Source organism: Astatotilapia calliptera, chromosome 20 (assembly GCF_900246225.1).
Source record: "Astatotilapia calliptera chromosome 20, fAstCal1.2, whole genome shotgun sequence".
NCBI lineage: Eukaryota > Metazoa > Chordata > Actinopteri > Cichliformes > Cichlidae > Astatotilapia > Astatotilapia calliptera.
Window position 1 is genome coordinate 18,770,299 of NC_039321.1, and position 23,195 is coordinate 18,793,493.

A 23,195-nucleotide genomic window follows, 5' to 3' on the forward strand; every position below is an offset into this window, starting at 1 on the left:
AATCCCAAAGAGACGAATGTGTGACTGAATCCTTTAAACTTAAGTAGCTGAAACACCAGTCGCACCAAATGTGAAAGTCACACTTTCAGTTCAAGCTGTAGAACAGCTGTGACATTGAATTATCACTTGGGGAATTCATCAGTTTGTAGTCCGTCTGGTGCGTTTTAAGGTGTTCACACACTTTTTAGTCCACTAGCTGCTAATCTTCGTTCTTCACAGCTTAGGAACAAACTAAATAATTATTTCATTGTAACTTTGAATTACATAAAAATACATTAGAGCCTCGACTGTAAATGTTCATTTTTAGATTAAACATTTAGCAACTGGAGCACTGAAACGGCTGCGTATCGTATTTATATTACATATTAGACAGGTTTCTTTTCCAGGGTAATCTGTCACTAACATATAATATACGTAGTAAGTGTCTTGTGCAGGGATGCATATGGTTACATTAACTTCCAGTTACGAAAGAGATTCTGGTTTGTGAAGCTCCTGATGCAACGCAAAGCTCTTCAAAGCCATCTGAACTGGTCTGAGAACCCTACTGTTATCTGGTTACAAGGTCTCCACTCGAAAAAAAAAACTGAGGGAAGCACTGCTGAAGAGGAAGCGAACATAAGCAATTTTGATGCAACTGTTTTCTTTGAAGTTACAGTGTCCTAAATGGTGCATTTAACCCTACTCTTTTACACTATTTTTTCCCATTTATTATCAAAGCAAACACATGTAGAGAAGGTTTTTTTTCAGCTCTTCCGTGTGATCTGGGTGTTGATATGTCTTATCTGGTGGTCTGAAATTCATGATACGCTTTTACAGGATGGAAGAACATATATACATCACCTTGGTTTGTATCTTCTGGCCTTGATAAGTAGCTGTGTACACTCCTAGGGAAGAGGAATGTTTCCGAATGTTAACACAGAGCAGCGCACGGTGCAAGGAGAACATTTGCACTTTTTTTTCTCTTCTTTTTTTTTTTAACCCTACAAAACCACAGAACAAAATAAAAGAGAGAGAAAGGCCTTCAACTTGTACAAAAAACCCCACTCACATAAATCAAGCTACATTTCATTATCTTTTTTCATAAACCACATTCACATTTTCAAAAAACGGACCCTTTAGCTTTACCGTCGTCACTTCGGAGTAGAAAACAACAAAAACAAATAATAAAACCAAGAAATATTAGACAACATCTTCTGCACAGCAAAGACTAGCCTTCATTTTTGGATGGCACACCTTATAGAAAAAAATGTGTTTCAGACAAGCTGGGAAGTCTAGAAAACAAGATCGGGAAGCTGTAAAGCACAGTGTGCCAGGGATCAGCTTAAAGGACTGCTTGGTTGCCTCTGCGGTCTGCTAACGCAGCATGAGGCTGGCTTCCACACAAGTGACTTTTGTCTCATCTAAATCAGCTGACTGGGCCTTGTGTTGTATTTGGTTCCTCTAAAAAACAAACACAAAAGCACTGCAGGTTGGTTTGCTCGTAGGCGGCTTCCAGACATCATTTGCCTTTTTGCTATCTTCAGAGCCAAAGATGTAGCACGCCCCGAGACCTCACGAAATATAGAAAGTGTCTGCGTATGATATATTTATATATATATATTTTTGCCATTTACCTATTTTTAAACTTTCAGTCACTAAGCATGACAACATTTTCATCGTAGCACGTTTCATCTAAACGGGGAAAAAAAAGAAGTCTCTTCGCACTAAACAACATTCAAAGTAAAACATGGCACAGGACGACTTTTTCCTCGTGTTTTTCATAATTTTTCATCTTGGAAATATCAAATCTTCGTCTCAAACGGATCTTTTGTACATTGAAATGAAAAACAGTTTGTTTTTTTCCCCAGTTTTTCATTTGTTTTAAAAATGAAAGGTTTGTATTTATATCTATCTATCTATATATATATATATATATTCATATATCCTCTTCTCTCTTTTGATTTAGCTTTGTTGTGCAAATTCAGCAGTAACACAAGAAGTGGCACAGCACTGGGGAGAGTAGGCAGTTGGACGGGCAGAATCAAATGCAGTAACAAATCAAATACAGAGTTATGAAACTGACAGCGTCCTTTGTTCGACTACAGTGGAATTCATGTCGATGGAGTGTTGGAAAGTCAGTACTGGAGGAAGAGTTTCCCTGCAAAGTCCTTCCTCCCGGTTGCCCTGCAGTGGCAAGCGGCGCGTTGCCGAGAATCCACTCTACCGAAGAGTCTTTGAGCAACACGCTGAATCTCTACCTGCTCTGTGGCTGCTGCTCTGTAGCTGTCCCTGACCTTTGACCTCCTTGTGGAGGGGAGCAACAGTAAAGAAAGAGAAATTCCTCACAGAAATCAAGTATTCTGGATTTTTTTTTTTTTTATAGGCTCAGAGTCAGAACTGCAGCTCTGGCTGTGAAAAGATACTAGCTCTGGGCTTGTTTCAGGTCCAGCTTGATGAGTTTCTGGTCACCACTGTGCATGTACCATTCCTGATTGTGGCCAAAGCTGCTCCCGTGTAACTGTAGACTTGATGAGGGACTTGATGAAAATAAATGCTCTCCTGAGCTGAGGTCCAAAATCGGCTGAGGTTGGGGACGCACTTGATTTGGTTGTTATGGCAGGCTCAGAGAAGAAGAAGAAGAAAAAGAAAGGCAATGGGGGAGGGGGTAAAAGTCAACCCGGCTGCCGGGACTTTAGTTCCAAACTCTGCTGTCTCTCTCGAGTGTGCTGCTGCTTACTGGGTGCTTGTGTTCTCGCAGTCCTTTCTGCTGCTGTAGATTGTTGTTTGTGACGGCGATGGCGACAGACTTTAAACGTCGGGTGTTAAAACGGCGAGGAATGGGGAGAGGGGGTCAAAGTTGTTGGGGAAAGGCGTGTTGGTTAGCCAGTTCTCCTGCCAGCTGAGGCGCGCCATTGGCTGATCCTCAGCTAGATAGAGCCATGGTGTCGATGACCTGTTCCAGCTTGCCGCGTAGTCGCTGTCTGCGTGACTGTTCGTCCTTCTGTAGCGCTGACAGGATCTGGACACACGGAAGGAAACAGATTAGAGAGACGCCTTTAAAACCTTGAGCATGCGGCAGTGCAGCGTGGGCGCCGCTGTTATGCTCCTTAGCCATGAATTCACAGTTACATGAGCCAAAGGAGCGCTCTGTTGCTAATTTCCCTTTTAGTGGTTAGCGATTACAATTGCACTCACGCTGACAACACGAGCAGGGCCGACAGGGCAGGTGTTATGGCCAGTGGAATGTCTTGTGATTGGATGTTAATGGCTACTGAGAATGACCAACAGGAGTGCGTTATTTTTCATGATGAGAGTGGGGAAAGGAGGATGTGGTATGAGTGTGAGGACGTGTGCATTTCATCTTTATTTTTTAACGCGTCTGTCTGAGCGCATTTGTTAGACGATGGGGGCCGTGCAGCTGTCTACATCTGGATAATAGGTCATAATGAAGGGGAGCAGTTGGTTTGAATACAGCCAGCTGCAAACAGCCAGCTTAACTACCGTCATACTGCTGGTATGGAAGAATGGAAACAAGGACAAGTGGGGGCGTAGCTCTCACCAATTAAAAGCATACTAAAGGTTGAGGAGGGAGAGGTGTGTAGTATAGATATAAGGCTCTATTTTTAAAACAGCACATTCCATGCAAGCATATTTCAGCAGCTCACATGTTTGGAGAAGCAAATAACACAAATATAAAGAAAATGCACAGAAAAATTAACCATACATTTGTTGGCTTACATATATATATATATACTAGAAACTAGAAGAAGAAACCCTAGCAGCACCTTTAATGCTCACTGTTTAGCACGTTCGAATGCGAGGTAGTATAAAAATGTATCATTAAATAAAAATGAAAAAGCACCAGAGGATGAAGGCTGAAGTTTTAGCCAAAGATATCCCTCAATATTTGAACTGGGTTGGAGAGTGAAACCTACTGCAAAACTGATAATTCCACCCAATCTGAAGTATTCTCACATTCACGTTTACCAACTGAGCATTTTCTCTTGATTAGATTTCTAAAAGCCGTCAGTGTTAAAACTGGATTACATTTAGTTCAAAAGTGAAAGTTTAACAGACGTCTTTAGATCAGACTGAGCTTCCATCCATCCATCTTCTTCCGCTTTATCCAGGGCCAGTTCGCGGGAGCAGCAGCCTAAGCAAAGAGGCCCAGACCTCCCTCTCCCCAGCCACCTCCTCCAGCTTATCCGGGGGAACACCAAGGCGTTCCCAGGCGAGCCGAGAGATATAATCTCTCCAGCGTGTCCTGGGTCTGCCCCGGGGCCTCCTCCCGGTGGGACATGCCCAGAACACCTCACGCAGGAGGCATCCTTGTCAGATGCCCGAACCACCTCAGCTGGCTCCTTTTGATGTGGAGGAGCAGCGGCTCTACTCTGAGCCCCACCCAGATGGCTGAACTATCTCTAAGGGAGAGGCCAGCCACCCTTCGAAGGAAGCTCATTTCCGCCGCTTGTATCCGCGATCTCGTTCTTTCGGTCACTACCCACAGCTCGTGGCCATAGATGAGGGTAGGGGCGTAGATCAACCGGTAAATTGAGAGCTTCGCTTTTACACTCAGCACCAGTCCGTCTGTCGATCTCCGGCTCCCTTCTACCATCACTCGCGAACAAGACCCCGAGATACTTGAACTCCTCCACTTGGGGCAGGAACTCATCCCCAACCCGGAGTGGGCACTCCACACTTTTCCGGCTGAGAACCATGGCCTCAGATTTGGAGGTGCTGATCCTCATTCCCGCTGCTTCACACTCGGCTGTGAACCGTTCCAGTGCGAAATGGAGGCCATCACCCGATGAAGCCAACAGAACCACATCATCCGCGAAAAGCAGAGATGAGATTCTGAGTGTGAAGTGAAAGCCCTCCGCCACTTGGCTGCGCCTAGAAATCCTGTCCATAAAAATTATGAACAGAATCGGTGACAAAGGGCAGCCCTGGCGGAGCCCATCACCCACCGGGAACGAGTCCAACTTAATGCCAGCAATGCGAACCAAGCTCTTGCAACGGTTGTATAGGAATCGAATGGCCTGTAGCAATGGGCCAGATACCCCGTGTACAATATCGTGTCTTTATAGATATGCTATATTGAAAATTCCTTGGGAAAATTTTGAGAAAAACGTAATAATGTTGTCCTCATCTGTATTTGTATGAACCTGGAAGGTCAAAACTAACTGTTCCTACATGGCAGTGCAGCATGATGGCGCAGCGGTTAGATCCTCATAGGTTGTGGGTTTGAATCTGCGGGCTGTGCTGATGATGACGAGACGGCTTTTTTTATCTAAATGTAGCTGTCCCGGGACGTCTTATGAACATCCTGAGACGAGCCTTTTAACATTCACTTTTTTCTTCATTAAATACCGTGTGCTACTTTTTTAAGCAAAGAGTAAAATGAGTGATGATGGTGTTGGAGAACTTCTCATCAGACACACACTATGAACATGATGGCACGTGGGTATATAGAATTTAGCGGTTTAAATCCCAATAAGTGCATTTAATGTCTTGCTTGAGACTCTGCTGGTTGTTCGTGATTTGTTTTCTTAACTGTGAATGCTTATTCAATAAAATGAATAAGCATCCTTAAAATGTGGCACTATTTCGTTAACACATTCTTGAGTTTTAATCAGCTGGTAGCAGCAAAGGATACTGTGCAAGCAGGTCTTTAAAAAAAATCACCTAAATTCTGTTAAGCTCCATTAAGTTCATAATGTGCTGAGCTCATGCCTTAATGTGCATCCTTAATGGTGGTAATACCTTCCAGCTTGTACCGATGTGGACTGGTTATCAGTGTTATTGAATTAAAATGACCTCGTGGTATTAGTCAAAACAAGTAAAGGGAGGCAGAGCACGAATAATTACAACATTCTTCCCTTCTTCTATATTTAGTGCTGGGCAGTGGGAGCTTACCTCATCTTTGTATTTGACGATGTAGGAGTAGATCTCGTGCAGCGCTGACATGCTGTTGAACTGGCTGAGGTGCAGCCGGGACTGCTCCGCTAGGTAGGCACTCATGTCCTGATCGCTGATGGCTGGCATGCGGGAGATATCGGAGTAATACCTAGACAAGAGTTCAGGCAGAGTTGCGTGTCATGCCACCTTCGTGTCCATTCACACCTTGACTTACTGCCTCGACCTAAGCTTCCCATTGAAGGATTAATGCAGCTTAATACAATTTCTTTGCTGATGGTTAGTACCTTGTTAGAGCACACATTGACCTACTTTGCCATTTAATTGAAAAATAATGAGATTAGTAAAATAAGAGACGGCTCAATTCAACTCAGTTTTATTTATATAGCACCTAAAGTCACCTAAGGCCGCCTCTGCTACAATAACCAAACAATTAGACGATCCACTATGAGCAAGCACTTCGCAACAGTGGGAAGGAAAAACTCCCTTTTGAAAGGAAGAAACCTCTGCTAGAATCAATCTCAGGGACAGGCAAGCGTCTGATGGGGCCGTGGGGGTGAGGGGAACATAGGAAAACAAAGCCAAATTCAGTTTTTTCAGATGCCCACCTGCTTATGTAACTCGGGAATTGATGGCTTCGTTGTCATGGTTGATGTTAGGGCCCTGGGTCGTTCTTTCCCCCTTATGTAACAAAACTGCTTAGCATTCCCTTTGCAAGCCCCAGCTCCTGATCGATGCATACATGTGCTCTTTATTTTGCCCTCCTCGCCTGACTGTTTCTCCTGTCTCCCTCTTGCTGCCATATTTGACTGGTTACGACTGTCAGACTGTCATTCAGGGCTGCTGTGATCAGTGAGTAGCCTGCTCCGTACATTCTTGCTAACTGCTACGAAAGGGTACCTGTTACTGATCCTTTTAAGTACCTCGTATGTATAATGTTCTGCAGGCTTTTTGCCTGCCAGCTTTTGATTATATAACCTGTTTGTTTAGTCCTGTCAGGGGCATTAAAACACTGGGACGCAGGGCCAGGAAGCAGCGATTAGCACACTCGCACAGTTAGTTGACTTCCTTTGTAAGATACTCACTTACAGACGTGCTATTTATTCTGTAATGTTTGTTTTCGAAAGGAAAGCCAGCAAGCCTAGCATTTCTTTTCTTTTCTTTTTTAAACAGAACAGTTTGATTTGGCTCTTACATTTCAGTTCTAAGTCCAATTATATTTTATCCATCCTATCCTCTGTAAGCTTTTTGGTGACTACTTTGTGACTCTTATGGATATTGACGGGAACCTAGCTGGGTTTGTAACAGCTGATTCATCCTTTACTCATTCATATTTCATTAATATTTCGTTTTTGAGATGGTGATGCTCTCAGTGAAACAACAACCTTAGTCAGTGTTGCTGGCTGCACTGGGAGAGTGAAAGGTCCGTAGAAAGTGAGGCAGGTAAAAACACAATATATTAAGAAAACATCCCAATACTGAGCTGTACCTGGATCTGTGTGCACGATCTATATCTCGGCTATCTCAAGGTTTACTGCAGCAGGGCAGCGCTGGGAGGAGAGTGTAGGTTTGGAGGCATAATGGAAGCAAGGTTCAACTGCACCCAGTTAAATCTCACCTATAAATCCTTATCTCACGCTTCCTCCAAAAGCTCTGTGGAAGCTACACTACTTCCTGCAGCATATTCAATTCAAGCTGCTCAACATAAAGAAATACACAGCGGTTTTCCCACAGATTTAGACTCTGTTTGTGACAGTAGAGTGCACATGCATTTATGTGCAGGAAAGATTTCTTAAGTATTATTATACATTATATGTTATCAGTTTCTGCACTGCAAATACTTTTACATGTCCTGACTTTACAACAAACAACTGAGAAGACAAGCACTCGCTCTCCACCGTCTCTCATCCAGTGGATTAACTCCAGCTCCACTATTGTGGATTGTGGCCGTCTACAGCAGGCAGTGATGTGATCTGCTGCATCGGCCATCTTGGTCCTGTGAATGAATCAGCTCGAGACCTGCTGCAGGTTCAGGTTAGAGTTTGCAGTAGATCTTCAGAGCAGAACAAAGGCTAGTTTATCCAGCCACAGTTCAGGATGGCAGAGATGGATTATGTCTCACCCTGGGACAAGATTCTCTGAAGAAGGAGCTGAATAATACTGAGAAACTGCCGCAACAGCTACTCACTGTAGAAACATATAAAGGAGAGCACCGGGGCTAGCTCAGCTTTCAAAAGAAAAGAAATAGGATTGCCCACTAATGAACTGATTATCGATCGTGCCATTTTTTTAGATTAAAAAAAAAAATGCTTAGTGAGATTATGAATGTACTTAGGTGGGCATTATATTTGGGCAGGTATCAAACGCTGTACTCTACCAGAATGGTGTTTGTTATCAGCCCTTCTGTTTTACCATTAGCAGTGAAAAACCTGGAAATCTAAAAAGGATTAAAAATCAACATTATATATATATACATATATATATATATACACACATATATATGTATGTAGAGGTGGTGTAATGCACGCTGCTGAGCAGCAGATAGCTTCCCCTCCCTAAGCCTGGTTCTGCTGAGGTTCCTTCCTGTTAAAAAGGAGTTTTGCCTCCCCACTGTTGCCAAGTCCGAGCTTACAGGAAATCATCTAATTCGTTTTTCTTTCTATTATTATGGGGACTTTACCTAACTAATATAATATACTAATATAAGGCACCTTAAGGTAACTGTTCTTGAGATTTGGTGCTATATAAAAAAAACTAAATTGAATTGAATTCAGGTAAATTTAATTACACAAAATTTGAATGAATTGAAGGAGAAACATGAACAGAGCGCCTCTTGCCCCTAAAGTGGAACCGCAGGTGGTGCGATCACTTAAACATCCTGGAGTTGGGCAGAAGATTAAGAGGCTATGGCTGCTTCTTAGCAAAATCCAGTGAAACCTTTGTCTTCTTCTTTCTTTTTGTCTTAGAACTGATCCATATGGAGCAGCTCTCACTGTAATTTTACTCACTCTTTATAGTACACTGTATTATATAGTGATCGAGACAGCTGTAATTACTGCAGAGTGGTTTCTTTGCAGTAATTTAATCCAACTATTATGCTTTAAATGCCAGATAAAGTTCAGCCTGTAACGTTGCTACAGTCTTACAGCTGTTTTTAGCTTAATAGTTTAATAGTGTAATTAACTTTGATTATAACGCTCCAACTCATTTTTCTCTCACAGCTCATGAGGAACTTTTAACATTTAAACTGCGGATACAAAAGGTGTCCTCCCATCAAACGTAGCTGTTCTCAAAGTCTTCGCGTTTGGGTCAAACTCTGACTCACCTCTCGACCCAGTTCTTGTAATTGGGGATGTCTTTAGCGTAGAGAAGCTTATTTGAAGGCGAGTCTTTGCCTAGTTTGTGCTCCGATGTTGAACAGGAGTCCATGAAGGTCTGGGCCACCACGGACAGACAAGCATCTGTGATGCTGTTCTTATGAATGTCGAATACAAACTGTGGGTTCTTGATCACGTTCACCCAGAACCGGAGAGGGAGACTGGAGAGAGAGCAAGAGAATAAAACCCAAAAAAGGTTTATTTCGAAATAAAAATGTAACATCGTGTGATTAAGTGCTTTCCGTCACTAGCTTAATTCCACTTGTAGTTCTGTTTTTTTCTAATTAGTTCACTGTGTACACAGGCAGTGCCGGGGTCCTCGGGGATCGTAGCAGCTGTGTGGCTGGAGACGAATGCTCTTCATTGCTATGGAAACGCAAAATTTTATTAAATAATTTATGAATTACAAACACTGCAAATCTAGTCTGAAGATCTTATTATAGGAAGCACCCAACACAGCATTTTTTACATTTTTCTATACATTTTGCAGACTTGGATGTATCGATTTAATTCAGTGCAGCATTGTTTACAAGGATATTTACTTTGCAGACACTGCGATTATTACTATATTTTGGCATCCATTCAAATCTCTTTGAAATGCACTTTGATTGCAGTCATTTTCAGCGAGATTTAGACTCCAGCGCAAATGTCACCAGGGCCAAACGTGAAAAGCGCCTGAAGATCTCATTACGCTGGAGGTGAAATTTGATTGAACCGAACAGGGTTACATCCGGTTTCGAGAACACTTTACATTTAAGGGGAATTAGTTTTTCAGCGGCTGCAGATTTCTGACTCACCAGTTGCTCTTCCAGGTATGTCGTACATCATAGTCTGTGATGGAGTGTTTGTCAGCCTGCTCGTCCAGAAAGTCAAACATATACTTGATGGCCAGGGGCAACGCGCTACCTCTGTGGGCTGTGCTGAAGATGGTCTCAAACAGGTCGTCCACAAACTTCTGTAACGTACCCTAAATGAAGGAAATCAGGGTGTACTTTAAAAAAGAAATGTAAGGAATATTTTAACAGTAATTGTAGCTGTAATATCAACTGTTTTAATAATTTCGAGAGGTTGTTACAGACCAACAAACTGACTAAACTTCTGCTAACATAGAGGTGCTCACACTTGCTGATCAAACATCTGGCTGCTACTTTTAATTTCTATGGGATGTACTTAGTTTTTTTTTAAACTTTTCTCAACAGTTTCACTACACTGTCGGGTTGTTTATAGTCTATAGGCAATCACTGAAAGTCTTATTTAAATGTTGCTGTGATTCCCACCACACCGGTCAAAATGGCTTAGAGGTCTTTGATATTAATGATGATTATATACAAGCATAAGCTGCACTCTTATGTTGAACAAGCATTCTGACATTTTAGTACAGGTGGTGTTCCCATATTATGGTAATCGCTCTGACCTTTCTGATATTTCTGTCAGAACCACTTTAGTCACAAGAGGACTGTTATTTTAGTGGCTGTAATTTATATATGGAAGTGTGCCTCTGTTCTGGGACCTCCTCACCGCTCTAAACGCATACACAGAAAGCCAAAAGGCAAGGAGAGCAGTGCAGCAGTCAGTAAGAGCGAACATGACTTGAAATAGAGGAGCTGGGGTGGAAGTGGTTTGCAGAGTAGGTTAATAACACTTTTCATATGAGCCATCAGCAGATCTGTATGAAGAGCTGGATCAGGTAACTCTATGCTCAATGTTTGTTTTGGGTTTTTTTTCCTAACTTTTATTGATTCTCTACATATGTGTGCAATAATTTCTTAGGATTAAAAACATTCCCACATATGCTTCCCTTTCAAATCAGCCTGACTATTAATTAGAAAGGAGGAATATCTCAGAGCTCAGGAAGCCAGCATCAACATAAGCAGTTTCATGGCACTGTGAAGCAGAATATAATGTACCATTTCCAGCTACTTGTATCCACAGCACCTGAATGGGCCTCGAGCGTGTACATTGTTACTATGAATGGCCCCAGTGGGAATCACAGCGATAACTCTGGCTGTGAGACTTACTTGCTCTGCTGACTAAGCGCTGCAGAATCACAAACCAGAACCCCGGCTCTTGGATTTGGATAGCGCTTTCCTCCAATGACAATGCCTCAACATAATTACCTCAAATGTAGCTAAATTAATTTCCCTAACACCACATTTGTCACCCCGACTTCTCCATCTGGCAGAATCTATTACTGAGGAAATATATGTCGGGATCATATTTAGTCAGCCGCTGCAAAATGGAGCAGGAATTATTCCTGCAACGCTTGTGAATGAAAGCAGGTAGATCTGCATAGACGAGACGCCGGGGCAAACGGGTTTGGAAAGGCAGCCATAAGAGAGACAAGGACAAGATGAGCTTCTGAATTGCATTTGCCTCTCAGTTTTTTTTCATCATACATCGCCAAATCTTCAATCCCTCAACAAATTACTCTTCTCCTGACACCTTGTGTATCTGCCTCCCTACCCTCTGCACCACAAGCCCACCTTTTTATTAATCTGTTTTTTCTTATTACCACTGGAAATTGAAAAGCCAGCTTGCTTGTAACTGCTGCCCATTGCTACATTTCCCTCCCCCCTCCTACAATTAGAAAGGAGAAGGTGAACTGAAAGACAATGAAGGAGAGGGGCAAAGACAGGCGGCCTGTTTTGTAATGCAAGATTCCAAGATGGAGGGAATGGTTACGAGTATGTTTAGCTTCACCGGTAACACATTTAGTCAGTACATTTCACTTGCTTCATGTACAATAAAGGCTTTGAAGCAATCTCGCCCAATGTAAAGACTCAGACAGAGTTATTAACACTTAAAGAGAGGGACTACATACATGCCTACTAATTTTCTACCAAAATTCTTCTCGGAAAACAAAACCAACCACTGAAACTGCACTTCTATCTGTGTCCTGTCACTTTCCTTCCACTGGCGTACCACAAGGATGGGTGCTTGGTCCCCCTACTCTTGTCTGACGATACCCAGCTATTGTACCTTCCTAACGAGCTGTCTCACAGCACACCTCAGCCCACCCAAACACCATGATGGATGGCTACCTTCGGCTCAACTTCTCTAAGACTGAACTGGGGACCATCTGTTCAGCCCGGCGTTATGTTTTGTCTACACAGAAAGCATTTCAGCTGTGTTTTCCCCCCTTGTTGTCTGTCTATTCTCTACTGGAACAGATAAGCTCCTATCTTAATAAATCCATCTGTCTGCACAGGCTGTGTAATGTCTCAGATTTTACTCTTTACTGTATCCCCAGACCCAAAGCATATTTACACTTTTGGAGTACATGTTCTTACTCATTATGTGTGTAACAAGAGTGGCTGTATACTGGGTTCTCAGTGCCTCCAGACACTGATATAAGTATTCATCCCCTCGCCAACCCTTGTCTCCTGCGTGGGCTTGCAAAAAGCCTTCTAATTTTCTACCTTGTGGGTCTGTTCTGTGAAGTTTCAATCTGTGAATGTAGTGGGTCTTTGACCTGATCTCCTGTGATGACAAACCAATTGCTAGTTGCATAAATATTCTCATCAATGTCTGTGATGATGTAATTTGATAAAGATAAAGACCCCTCAAAGATGTGGGGACACTCTGTATTAGAAGCTTCCTCTCCTTTTAAATAGGTGAGGTGAATCACTCTGCACGAAAGAGCTGAAAATGCTGAAGAAGAGTTTTACTATTAGGTTTTAGTGTCCCCCTGATGGTTTCAAGTGCTGTTTAAGAGGTTTTTCCACTCTGACTAGAATCAATATATATATAAAAAAGAAGAGAGTGCTGTTTACACCCCTGCCCCTTACTTTTGTAGCCAGCAGCCTGGTCAGGTAGATCTCAGAGACCATCTTGCTTCCCCGGTCGCCCTCCCTCTGGTCTGAGTGGTCGTGGTTTTTCACCAGGTGCCACAGTTTGGTTCCGCTCTCCAGATCGGGGGTGATCATGGGCGTTCGAGAACGTAGGCTGTCTGGACTACTGGCCGTCCTCAGCATACTCTCTAAATGAGACAAAAACAGAATTACTGTAGAATTACTGAAAATACTCAAAAATGGTTTAACTGACCCAGAATCTCTACCATCTGTGTCTGGTTCATTATTCATTGTGAGAGTGTCATGATTGGAATAAAGCAAGAAGAAATCTGTGACTATTTCATGTAGGATGGGGGGAGGGAATGTGCCAGGGAGGTAAGGTGCACAATATCTGCTGAATATCTCTTGTTTCTGGGGTAGAAAGCTGGACTGGAGAGAAGAGGTGGCGAGACCAAAGATGCTAATGTGTGTAACCATCCACATGCTTGGTGAAAGGACAGTAAGGAGTGTGGATGATAGAGGAGAAGTAAATATATGGGGAGGGTGGAGGGGGGTGACGGGAAAAAAAAGGGGGAGTGGGCGAGCGAAATGGACGGAGAGTCAAAAAGGTCAGGAGAGAGGGGTGAAATGGAGAGTAATGGGAGTGCATGGGATAGAAGAGTGAATGAGGCTGAGTGGGATGGTGTAGAGCGCTGCTGTTGCTTTTGCCAGTGGGGTGCTGAGTGGCTTTGATTCCAAGCTCATCATGACCATTGGTGGCCAACAATTTTGCCTGTTCTAATAACACCCCGCTACATGCACACATTCATGCACGAGGCACACCAACAGGATCATAATAACAAACAAAAGGGACACAGTCAAAGAGACTTTTTAACCAAACTTTTTTTCACAGTGGAGCAAAATAGCTGGAGCCTTGCAGCAGTGTGAGATAGTTCACTACAAGAGAGGTTCAGAAATGAAACAGGTCCTCAATAATGCCATTCTCAAACAGTGTAGGTGTTGTGTGATGCACTGATTAAACCATTTATTTTGTTCCAAGTAGAATCAATAGAAACTGGCATATTTGCAGTGAGAAAGAATTTTTAGTCGGTACTCCCATATTTCAGTTAATCATACGTCTACTTGCATATAATATGGGCCACTTGTGCTGTTAAACCCTCGGTAATATCTATCAGCTTATCAAGTTTTGTGGTTGTGTTGATTTTCTCTAGCAGATGCTATAAAAATGCCCTGCAAAAAACACATTTCTACACCTGCCAACATGTAGCTTTGAATAGTACTGGATTTAGAAGTTAAAGGTCAAATATTTCTATCAGCAGGTGAAGACTCTGAGCTGCAAGGAGGGTGAATATTGGACATGCATTCATCAGGTGGCAAGAAATATGACTCCAAGGAGACAGAATGCTGGTGTGTAAACAGGCAGCAGTTTTCTACTGCTATTTATTTGCCTTAAAAGCATAAAATACAATTTCAGATAAAGAGTCAGTTTAAACAACGTGTGGAATCCTGACAATAGTGTGTTTAAGTTAATAATATATTAACCTTTCAAACATACAAAATAGGCGTCCCACCAGGCTCCAAACTGGGACCACTTTTTTTGATGTGACGTAAAAGGGTTACATCTTGGATAAGTTGTCATGACAGCCAGGTGAAATATATGAAGTAAATACGAAGTATGAATAAATACAATGAATGCTTCATATTAAATAAGAAGAAGTTTGCTGATGCTCAATAAAATAATTGTTGGGAGTCGGGCATGAATCTTTTTTAGCTTTTTCATTTTGGCATGAGGTATGCTAGAAATACAGTTTGAGAACAGCTGTCATTGAAAATAAACACTTTGACCAGCACTATTTTTTCTGAATGCTACATTTGAGGGAAAAAGGACACATCTGACTTTTCCACTATTTTCAGGTCGCGCAATTGACATCAGAGTCGGCATTCAGCAGAAAAACTAGCATGTCAATTTTCCATTTCCATATAAAACACACACAAAAAAATAAAAAATTCAAATTCTAACCTAAACATTTCATTTTTTGGCACAGGCCTTTTTGGAGAACAGCCACACTGATTTGGGGCTACAGCAGATCAGCGGCAATGATAGCAGCTGTGCATGTGTGAGGGTTAATACCCACTCAGCATCAGATGAGGGGTCAGTTTTTTTTCTCACCTCAGAGCAGAGATGGGCAGTAACGCGTTACTTGTAACGCGTTACTGTAATCTGATTACTTTTTTCAAGTAACGAGTAAAGTAAGGGATTACTATTGCAAAATCGGTAATTAGATTACCGTTACTTTCCCGTAGGAACGCTGCGTTACTGCGTTACTAAAACCGTGATTTTTTTTTGCGAGAATGTCTCATGACAGTGACGTAAGCAAGTGCGACGTTGGTGACAGCAGCTGTGTGCAGATCAACAATGGATAATATATCGAGTGCGGGAGAGAGTATGAGCGTGCAGCGTTTAAAGTGTGGAAGTACTGACCTTACTTTGAGTTTGATTCCATAAAAAGTGACAAAAACATTAGCGTCCATCGTGCGTGGGAAGAAAACTTCTTTTTACAGCGAAAAAAACCCCTAAACTTCCGAGCAAGCACCGAGTAGCTACGACGTGATGGGAAACTCACAGAGACACTCGCGCGGATTCTTCAACTGACCGCAGCACACCTACACCAGGGTAACCCTCCGCCTACCCTGCTCCTGCTTTACAGGTGAAAATAGAGCAAAAGGACCGCTGAGTCTTTGACTTTATTTATTTTCTGCTGTGTTTTACTTGCATCTGTTTGAAAGAGTGAGTGTAAACACAAAAAATATTTTATTTTATGTGCTGGAATGTGTAGAAAATAGGTTTAAATGTTAAACTAATTTATTCAAGTCAGAGAATGTTGCATATAATTAAATGTTTTGCTTGATGCATAAAGTTAAAAGATTAAAACTGATAAAACAAGTTAAAAAAAGAGACTTTTCCATTTGATTACATTTTGTATGATGGATTATGTAGAAAAAGTAGAATTGGGCTGAAAGATCTATCACTTATCACCTCTTCAGGTTGTAAATCGTGTTTTTAAAAAGTAACTAAGTAACTAAGTAAACTAAGTAATTAATTACTTTTGAAAATAAGTAATCAGTAAAGTAACGGGATTACTTTTTGGGGGGAGTAATCAGTAATTAGTTACTGATTACTTTTTTCAAGTAACTTGACCAACACTGCCTCAGAGTAATTTATCCTCTAAATGGTTTAATTTTCCAGTGGAAAATACCATACTGTTGCTGGGGCTCTGTCTATCTGACTGCTACGTGTCCTCTCGCTCTCTCTCTCCATCTCTTTTTCACTCTGTCAGCTGGGGATCGAGGTGTCTACTTTAATGCCTGTCATTTATGGACTGCTTGGAAATAGCCGTGGAATAGCCTTGGCCTGCGCTGATGGCAGTGGATAAAAAGGATTGCCATTCACTCAGATGGAGGTAAAAAAAAAAAAGAAAAAAAAAAAGTACCCCAATCATGGCCATGACAAACAAAGACAAAGACTGAATGAAAGCGAGTTAGAGGCTCTGAGGGGAGGCGAGCGGTCAGAGAAATGGGGATCATTGACAGACTGATTTAAACAGGATCGAGGCACGATGGGAATGGGAGCCGTACCGTATCTGCTGAGGCTTTTGGTGAAGGTGGAGGAGTTGGAGATGTTGTAGGCAGAGTTCTGCTTTGGCACCAGGGCAATCACTGAACCATCTGTTACCTGCACAACAAAAACAATACACACACACACCACCAAAATATTCAGTGTATTACTCTTGCTGAGTAGCTGGCTCTTGACGTCTGTCCTGCTTTGTGCTCGTGTACCTGATAGTGAGCCAGCGTGTTGAGTCTTTTCCAGTCGTTGTCAATCTTAGTTGTGACATCTTCATCCTGCAGGATGATTCTGGCTATCCGACCTTGACGCCATTCTTTGAAAAGAGGAAAGCCGAGTTGATGGCAAAAAGCACAAACACAAATTGCATGTGTGTGTCATGAAACTGTGTATCACTTGCCATCATTTTGCATTTGTGTTTTTTATATCTTCAATGTAAAAGAGGTAGTTAGTAGGTTTATTAAATTTTACACTGCAAAATTACATTAAAGCAACTAACAATTGATCAAAAGCCTGTATCCAACGTGAGAAAAGTCCCTGGACTTAACATTCCCGAGAACAACAGAGAATTGATACTCTGTCGTTTGCCTCATTTCCACAGAGCAGTTTATTCTCTTTAAGCTTATTGGTTTTTCTTACTGAGTGGCTATTTGCAACATTAAAAGTCCAGATAATGATGCCGCATGCTTACTCTGCAGTATCGTGCAGCAAGCAAGCAACGTTAGCAGCAACCCGAGTCACTGAGGGAGGGGCTAAAATGAGAGCAGGGTTCTTTATGGTAAAAGCTCGAGATATTTTAATCTGTTGGATGGATAAACTGCTGTCACACCAAAAAAAATAATAATAATAATTAAAGAAACACATTTTAATCAGAGAGCTGCATCAAGTAAGTTAAACTTCTTAGTTGTGAGGTATGCATACAAGAATGTGCGGGCCATACTAACTACTGAGTTAGTCATTTTAAGTTTCGGCAAAATGGACAAGCCTGCTGGATCACTTTTATTTCCATCAAACAATGTGGCATCCTTTCATTCCTAACACATCACTAAGTCCATATTGATACAGATATCAGTTTTTGCCCATTAAGATCTGATCTATGCATGTCTTTTATCCTGTCTTTCTTCTCTTACTCCAACCGTTCACAGCAGATGGCCCTGCCCCGCCCTGAGCATGGTGTTGCTGGAGGTTTCTTCCTGTTAAAAGGGAATTTTTCCTTCCCACAGTCGCCAAAGTGCTTGCTCATACGGGGTTTTTCTGTGTATGTATTATTGTAGGGTCTACCTTACAATATAAAGCGCCTTGAGGTGACTGTTGTTGTGATTTGGGGCTGTATAAATAAAATTGAATTGAATGTATATTTAAATTATACACATATATTACATACATATATATGGGTTTCTAGACTTTTCTAATGCTTTTAAGTCATCAAAAAAGTTTTTCAGATTAACGTCATGGCAATCTGGGCTTAAAGGCATCGCTGAATGTAGTATGTTCATTAAAGCTAAAATGGGACAATGAGCTACAGTGCACTGATCTCACCCGACTACTGGATTTATGCAATTCTTATTGCAGACGTCTAAACAAAATGACTGGAAAAAAACAAATGAATCTGCTTTTATTTGATTTTATCTCATTAAGCCTGCACATACAGTCCTGCATGTCTTACCCAGGTCCATATCAGAAGCCTTTGGCCTTTGCGAATAGGGGCTGCCTTTGTACACGGCATCGAGCAGCTTCTCTTTGACCTGAGTGATAGTGTCGCAGTTGAGACACTTGACTGTCACCTCCGGGGCGTTCTCATTCTCTGGATTTACACAGTGCAGCGTCTGGAAACATTTTAAAAAAAAGCATAAAAATGGAAGAAAAATGGAAAAGACAAAAGAAATTAGGCTTTATCAGGAATATGTCAAGAACGCTGCAAACAATGAGCACTGGTTAGTTGAATGGTGTAAACGGTTGTTCAGGTTGTCCAGGTTGTCCAGCATCACTCTCGCACCCAGTTTGTTTACAGCAGCTCATTTTCAAACCTGGACACATCCCTCGTCTATTTAGGCAGTTTGAGAACATAATAACTCGGCATTTGCACTTGGGAGCGGACCAAAACAACTGTAGCAGACCCCGCTGATGAGTAGGTTTGCCTGCATGTTTCCAAGCTAGACCTGTTTTGTTAACACTGGGCAGCAAATGGGACGGTCCACGGCCAACTCCCTCCAAATGCACCGCACGCTTTAACAACCCGCATTTCAGCAGCTGACTGTTTAGACTCTCATGTGACTAAAACTTAACAAATCGAATGATTCGGTCCCGAGCAGATGAAACGGGCCTCGAGACACAGCGAGTTTACTGACCAGTGTTTTGTAGTCAATCTGTTGTCTGATGAGCTTGTCCTCACTAAGGGAGTAGCGGGCTTCTCCTGTGATGGCGTCGATGGGTCCCTTCTCCATCTGCTGCTTGATGGCACAGTAAAGCATGAAAAGAGGCTCCCCGGCACACTCCTGGCGAGAGACGAGGCAGAAACAGACGAGTTATCTGGAGATCAAACACAGCGCGATTTTTCTCTTTTATGTCAGAAACAGTCCTAAAGAGGGAAAACCGCCCAATAATTCAAAAATCCCCCCAAAATTTAAAATGAAAATAAACAAAACCCCTAACAGAACTTAATAAACTCAGTGATTCAATTTAAATCTGGTTCCTAAGAACGTTTGCTACTCTGAAGACACTGGGAATACTTAAATGTGTAAATTAATAACAGCGATGCAAAATGCTGTGTGTAGTAAGGCGCTCACATAAATGAGTAAATGAGGTAAGTGTGTGTTTTTGCAAGTGTCTGGAGAGCAATTAAAAACAACAAAAACTGGGTAGAATTTACGCTCAGTGGCCACTTCATTAGATACACATTCCCAGTAGTGGGTTGTTGGGGTTTTTTGGCCTACAGAACAGCCTCTATCCTTTGTGGCATACATTCAACATTCCTCAGAGATTTTGGCCCATGCTGACATGACAGCATCACACAGAATACATCCATGGTGGGAAATCTTCTATTCCACCAAATCCCAGACATTTGGGTTGAGTGGACTGATCAGGTGGATCATTCTGGACCTGAGATGGTTGTGTGGCACCAACAACTACGTCAAACTCACTTTTCTTCCTCCTTCTGATGCTCTCTTTGAACTTCAGCAGTTTAGTCTACTGTGTGACTAGCTGATTAAATATTTGTGTTAATGAGCAGTTGAAAAGGTGTACCTAATGAACACTTTTGGAATCGTGACTTATCCATTCATCTTTCAAGAAGAGGGTGACAAAATACATGAATAATTAAAGAGCTTGACGGTGAAAACTTAAAAAAAAAAAAAAACAGGATTCATTTGCTCAAACTGGAGATGGAATATTTCTGTAACTGTGTGCAGAGTAACATCCAAGTTAATGCATCACGGACCGTGCTGACCGGCGACTGACATGGCTGGAAAACTGCATGAAAAAGAATTCTTCACAGTCACGTTTCCCTCTCACTCCCCCCTTTATAGCCTATCTGTCCGTGTGCGTCCGATAAAACGGCACCAAGGATTTTACATTTGGTTTCCCCAGACGTTCAAATTCAGATGCAATTTTCTGTGCCGTGGTGAGCAGTCAGAGGCGATAAATTAGGTGCGGCAGCTGCTTTTCTCCCTCCTTTGTTGTCATACGGTTCTTCCCGTATTTTCTACCTCTGAATAAAGAATGCCTCAAAATGTTTACAGCGTGAAATCAAAAAAGCAACTTTTAGAGTTTCCTCAATTATGCAAAACACACATCATCATCATCATCATCAAAAAAAAATAACTTTAGTTAAATTAGTTACTAGTGATTGAATTTCTGGCTTTCTTTAACAAATCCTGGCAATTTCTAACACTGTCAATGATCTGTAAACGAACGAGATGAAATTTCAGACCTACCCGGAATGACGTCTCAAGATGTGAAGGACACAGTGGTGTTATGTAAACATCTTTCCTTTTTTTTGTTCCAGAGGGAGGCTGAAAGCAGCGTTACGTAAATCTTTTCAGCCTTCTCTCGGAGCCGAGCTTATGCGACCAGACATAGATGTTATAAATATGTTGCCCACTCTCCGCTCCATCAAAGACACTTGCCAATCAATAGTGTCATTAGTCATCACTTGGGCCCAAGGAAAAACACTTGCGAATGAAGTAGCGGCAGTTTAGAGGAGAGAGAAAGGACACATCACAGCCAATACTCATCCTGACGAGAGTTTAATGATCGACCGCGCAGTGCTCAGGGAGACACTTCAGACTGTGTGCGCGTGTGCGTCTGCTAGAGATGCATGAGGTCCAGCTGAGAGCAGGGGAAAGTACTAATTTATCCGTCTCACCTTCAAGCACACTTAACAACTCGCTTTTTCTTTCTAGCGCGTGCATTCCTCCCTTGCGTCCTTTTTTCCTTCTTTTCCACCATAATAAAAATCCTCAGTTCTTTATTCTTACACCATCTTCCTTCTTTACTTTTTCATCTATTTCCCTCATATATATTCACACATTACATTGCAAAGTCCAATGTAAAAAATAAAAGGAATAGGAGGTTTGTCTTCAATACAGTGGCTAAAATGGCCATCGCCGTTCCACCTAATTGTGTTTTTTTGTGGCCACATATGTAGTACACCAAAGGTGGAGGCGAAGAGAACCTGTAGGTGTTTTAATCAGCGTCTGCACCTTCAAACTCAAGAAATGAAGGATCGTACCTATGTTTTATCATCTGAGAGGCGTCCCTTTCACCAAAGAAGCGAAAGAGACAACGGGACCTGCATCTGGATAAAATGCCACACATCAAGCTTCTTAAACTGAAGTCAGAGCATTAATACATGGAAATACGAATAAACATCCTTAGTTATTCCCAGTACTGTCACAATTATTTACTGTCAGCAGATTAAACATGTGACCCTCCCTTCTCCAAACAGTTGCCAACTAGCCAGCTAAAACAACAACAGTTGCTTATGTTGATTGAGTGTCAAAGTCCACCAATGCTAGATCTATCCCACTAACAGCCACTAACAGCAGCAAAAACAGCAGCGCTTATCAACAGAAAAGTTCAGAATATCCTCAACAACTCGGATCAGCATCGCTGTCATCAGACAGAATTCGTATCAGAGTCCTATTACAAAGTTTTACAGCCTCCTCCAGAAACGAGGACACGTAATAACATCTGACATAAACAGTCGACTAACTGATTGTGTACTTGAACTGGGAGGTACTTGAAATTCAGTTGACGGCAATCTGTGAACTACTGACACCTAGTGGTCATATTTACCACACTGTACCTTTAAAGTCAGAAGCCCGCATCATTCTCTCAGTGTTACAAAAAGGTTTCAACAAGTACGACAGACGACAATCGTGCAAACCAGCGTGGTTCTGCAGTACTTCAATCTAAAAAAATCCACCTCAGCATGAAGGCTGTGACAAAGCAAGCTAGAATATAACCACTCAGTGTGAGCAAAGGGCCATCATGTTCTGCTTGTGCTAGTGTCGCTAACGTTAGCCATGCTTTGCAAACTGATGTGACATGGAGTGTGTGGGATTTTATGCGTGGTTCCACGTTTTGGCGATATTTGGAAGACTTTTTATAGAAGGATGTGATTCATAGCATCAAACCGGTCTTAAATACACACATAATGGTTATTGCTTAACTTAGTTCATTAGCTTGTTCTAAAATTAAACTGTTTTCTGACTGATAAGATAGGTCAGATTTTTTGCGTCTAACTTGGGCAAATTAGGAAACTAAATTATCAGTCAGCAACATCTGTATTCTTTACTCCCAATTTTCTCAGCTTTTTTTTTTTAAACTTTCTTTTACAATTTTCTCCTCATTTTATTCACTTGCACTTCAAAAAATTGCTCCTGCTTCCTGTCATCCTTATTTTTCATTGCTTTCCCCTTTCTCTGCCCTCTTTTCACATCTTTGCCCTGCCTTTCTCTTTAACTCCTTGCTCCTTTCTTTTCACCTCTCTATTTTCCTAACTCCTAATTGTCACCCGCAACCTCCATTCATCTCCCCTCTCTCCGCCACCTCCGATGCCCATCTCTGACCTCTCCCTCCCCTCTTCTCTCCGTCATTCCATTGCTGCACGCTTTAAGAAGCTCGTTAGCATCTGGGCCAATTAGGTGGGCAGCTGCTAACGAGACAGAGCGAGCATACATTACAGCATTACGCTTCGGCTTTCTGCCTCCGTTGCTCGGCCGCTGCATGCTTGTCTATGAAATTTGCCTTTACTCCGCACGCTGCCTTCATTAGGGCTGCCTAATTGTATCCTGACATTTACATTTTAGGGGTATGATGACGGCTCTGGCTGTACAGGGAGAGGAAGAGGCTCACATTCCTACATTGCACTGAATGCTGTGTATTTATTAGTTTCCAGATTTAGAGATTTTATAGAAATAAAAATAATATTAATAATGATGACAATGAAAGCAGTTTAGGTAATTACGGTTGTTTGTTTTGGTAGAATTTAAGGACTTATTCCTG

General features: G+C 41.9%; 1 protein-coding gene across 1 annotated transcript in view; it reads right to left on the reverse strand.

The window, feature by feature from the left end:
- Positions 1 to 1,877: 1,877 nt before the first annotated feature.
- Positions 1,878 to 23,195, reverse strand: part of LOC113012858 (plexin-A1-like) — a 327,308-nt gene continuing 305,990 nt past the window's right edge. The window contains exons 25-33 of the mRNA XM_026153254.1: positions 19,037 to 19,183; positions 18,355 to 18,514; positions 16,901 to 17,004; positions 16,700 to 16,796; positions 13,061 to 13,251; positions 10,070 to 10,239; positions 9,221 to 9,433; positions 5,896 to 6,046; positions 1,878 to 2,998 (exon numbers count right to left, since the gene is read on the reverse strand). Of these exons, the coding sequence (XP_026009039.1) occupies positions 2,903 to 2,998; positions 5,896 to 6,046; positions 9,221 to 9,433; positions 10,070 to 10,239; positions 13,061 to 13,251; positions 16,700 to 16,796; positions 16,901 to 17,004; positions 18,355 to 18,514; positions 19,037 to 19,183 (1,329 nt within the window). The 3' untranslated portion in view covers positions 1,878 to 2,902. The remainder of the gene's footprint in view (positions 2,999 to 5,895; positions 6,047 to 9,220; positions 9,434 to 10,069; positions 10,240 to 13,060; positions 13,252 to 16,699; positions 16,797 to 16,900; positions 17,005 to 18,354; positions 18,515 to 19,036; positions 19,184 to 23,195) is intronic.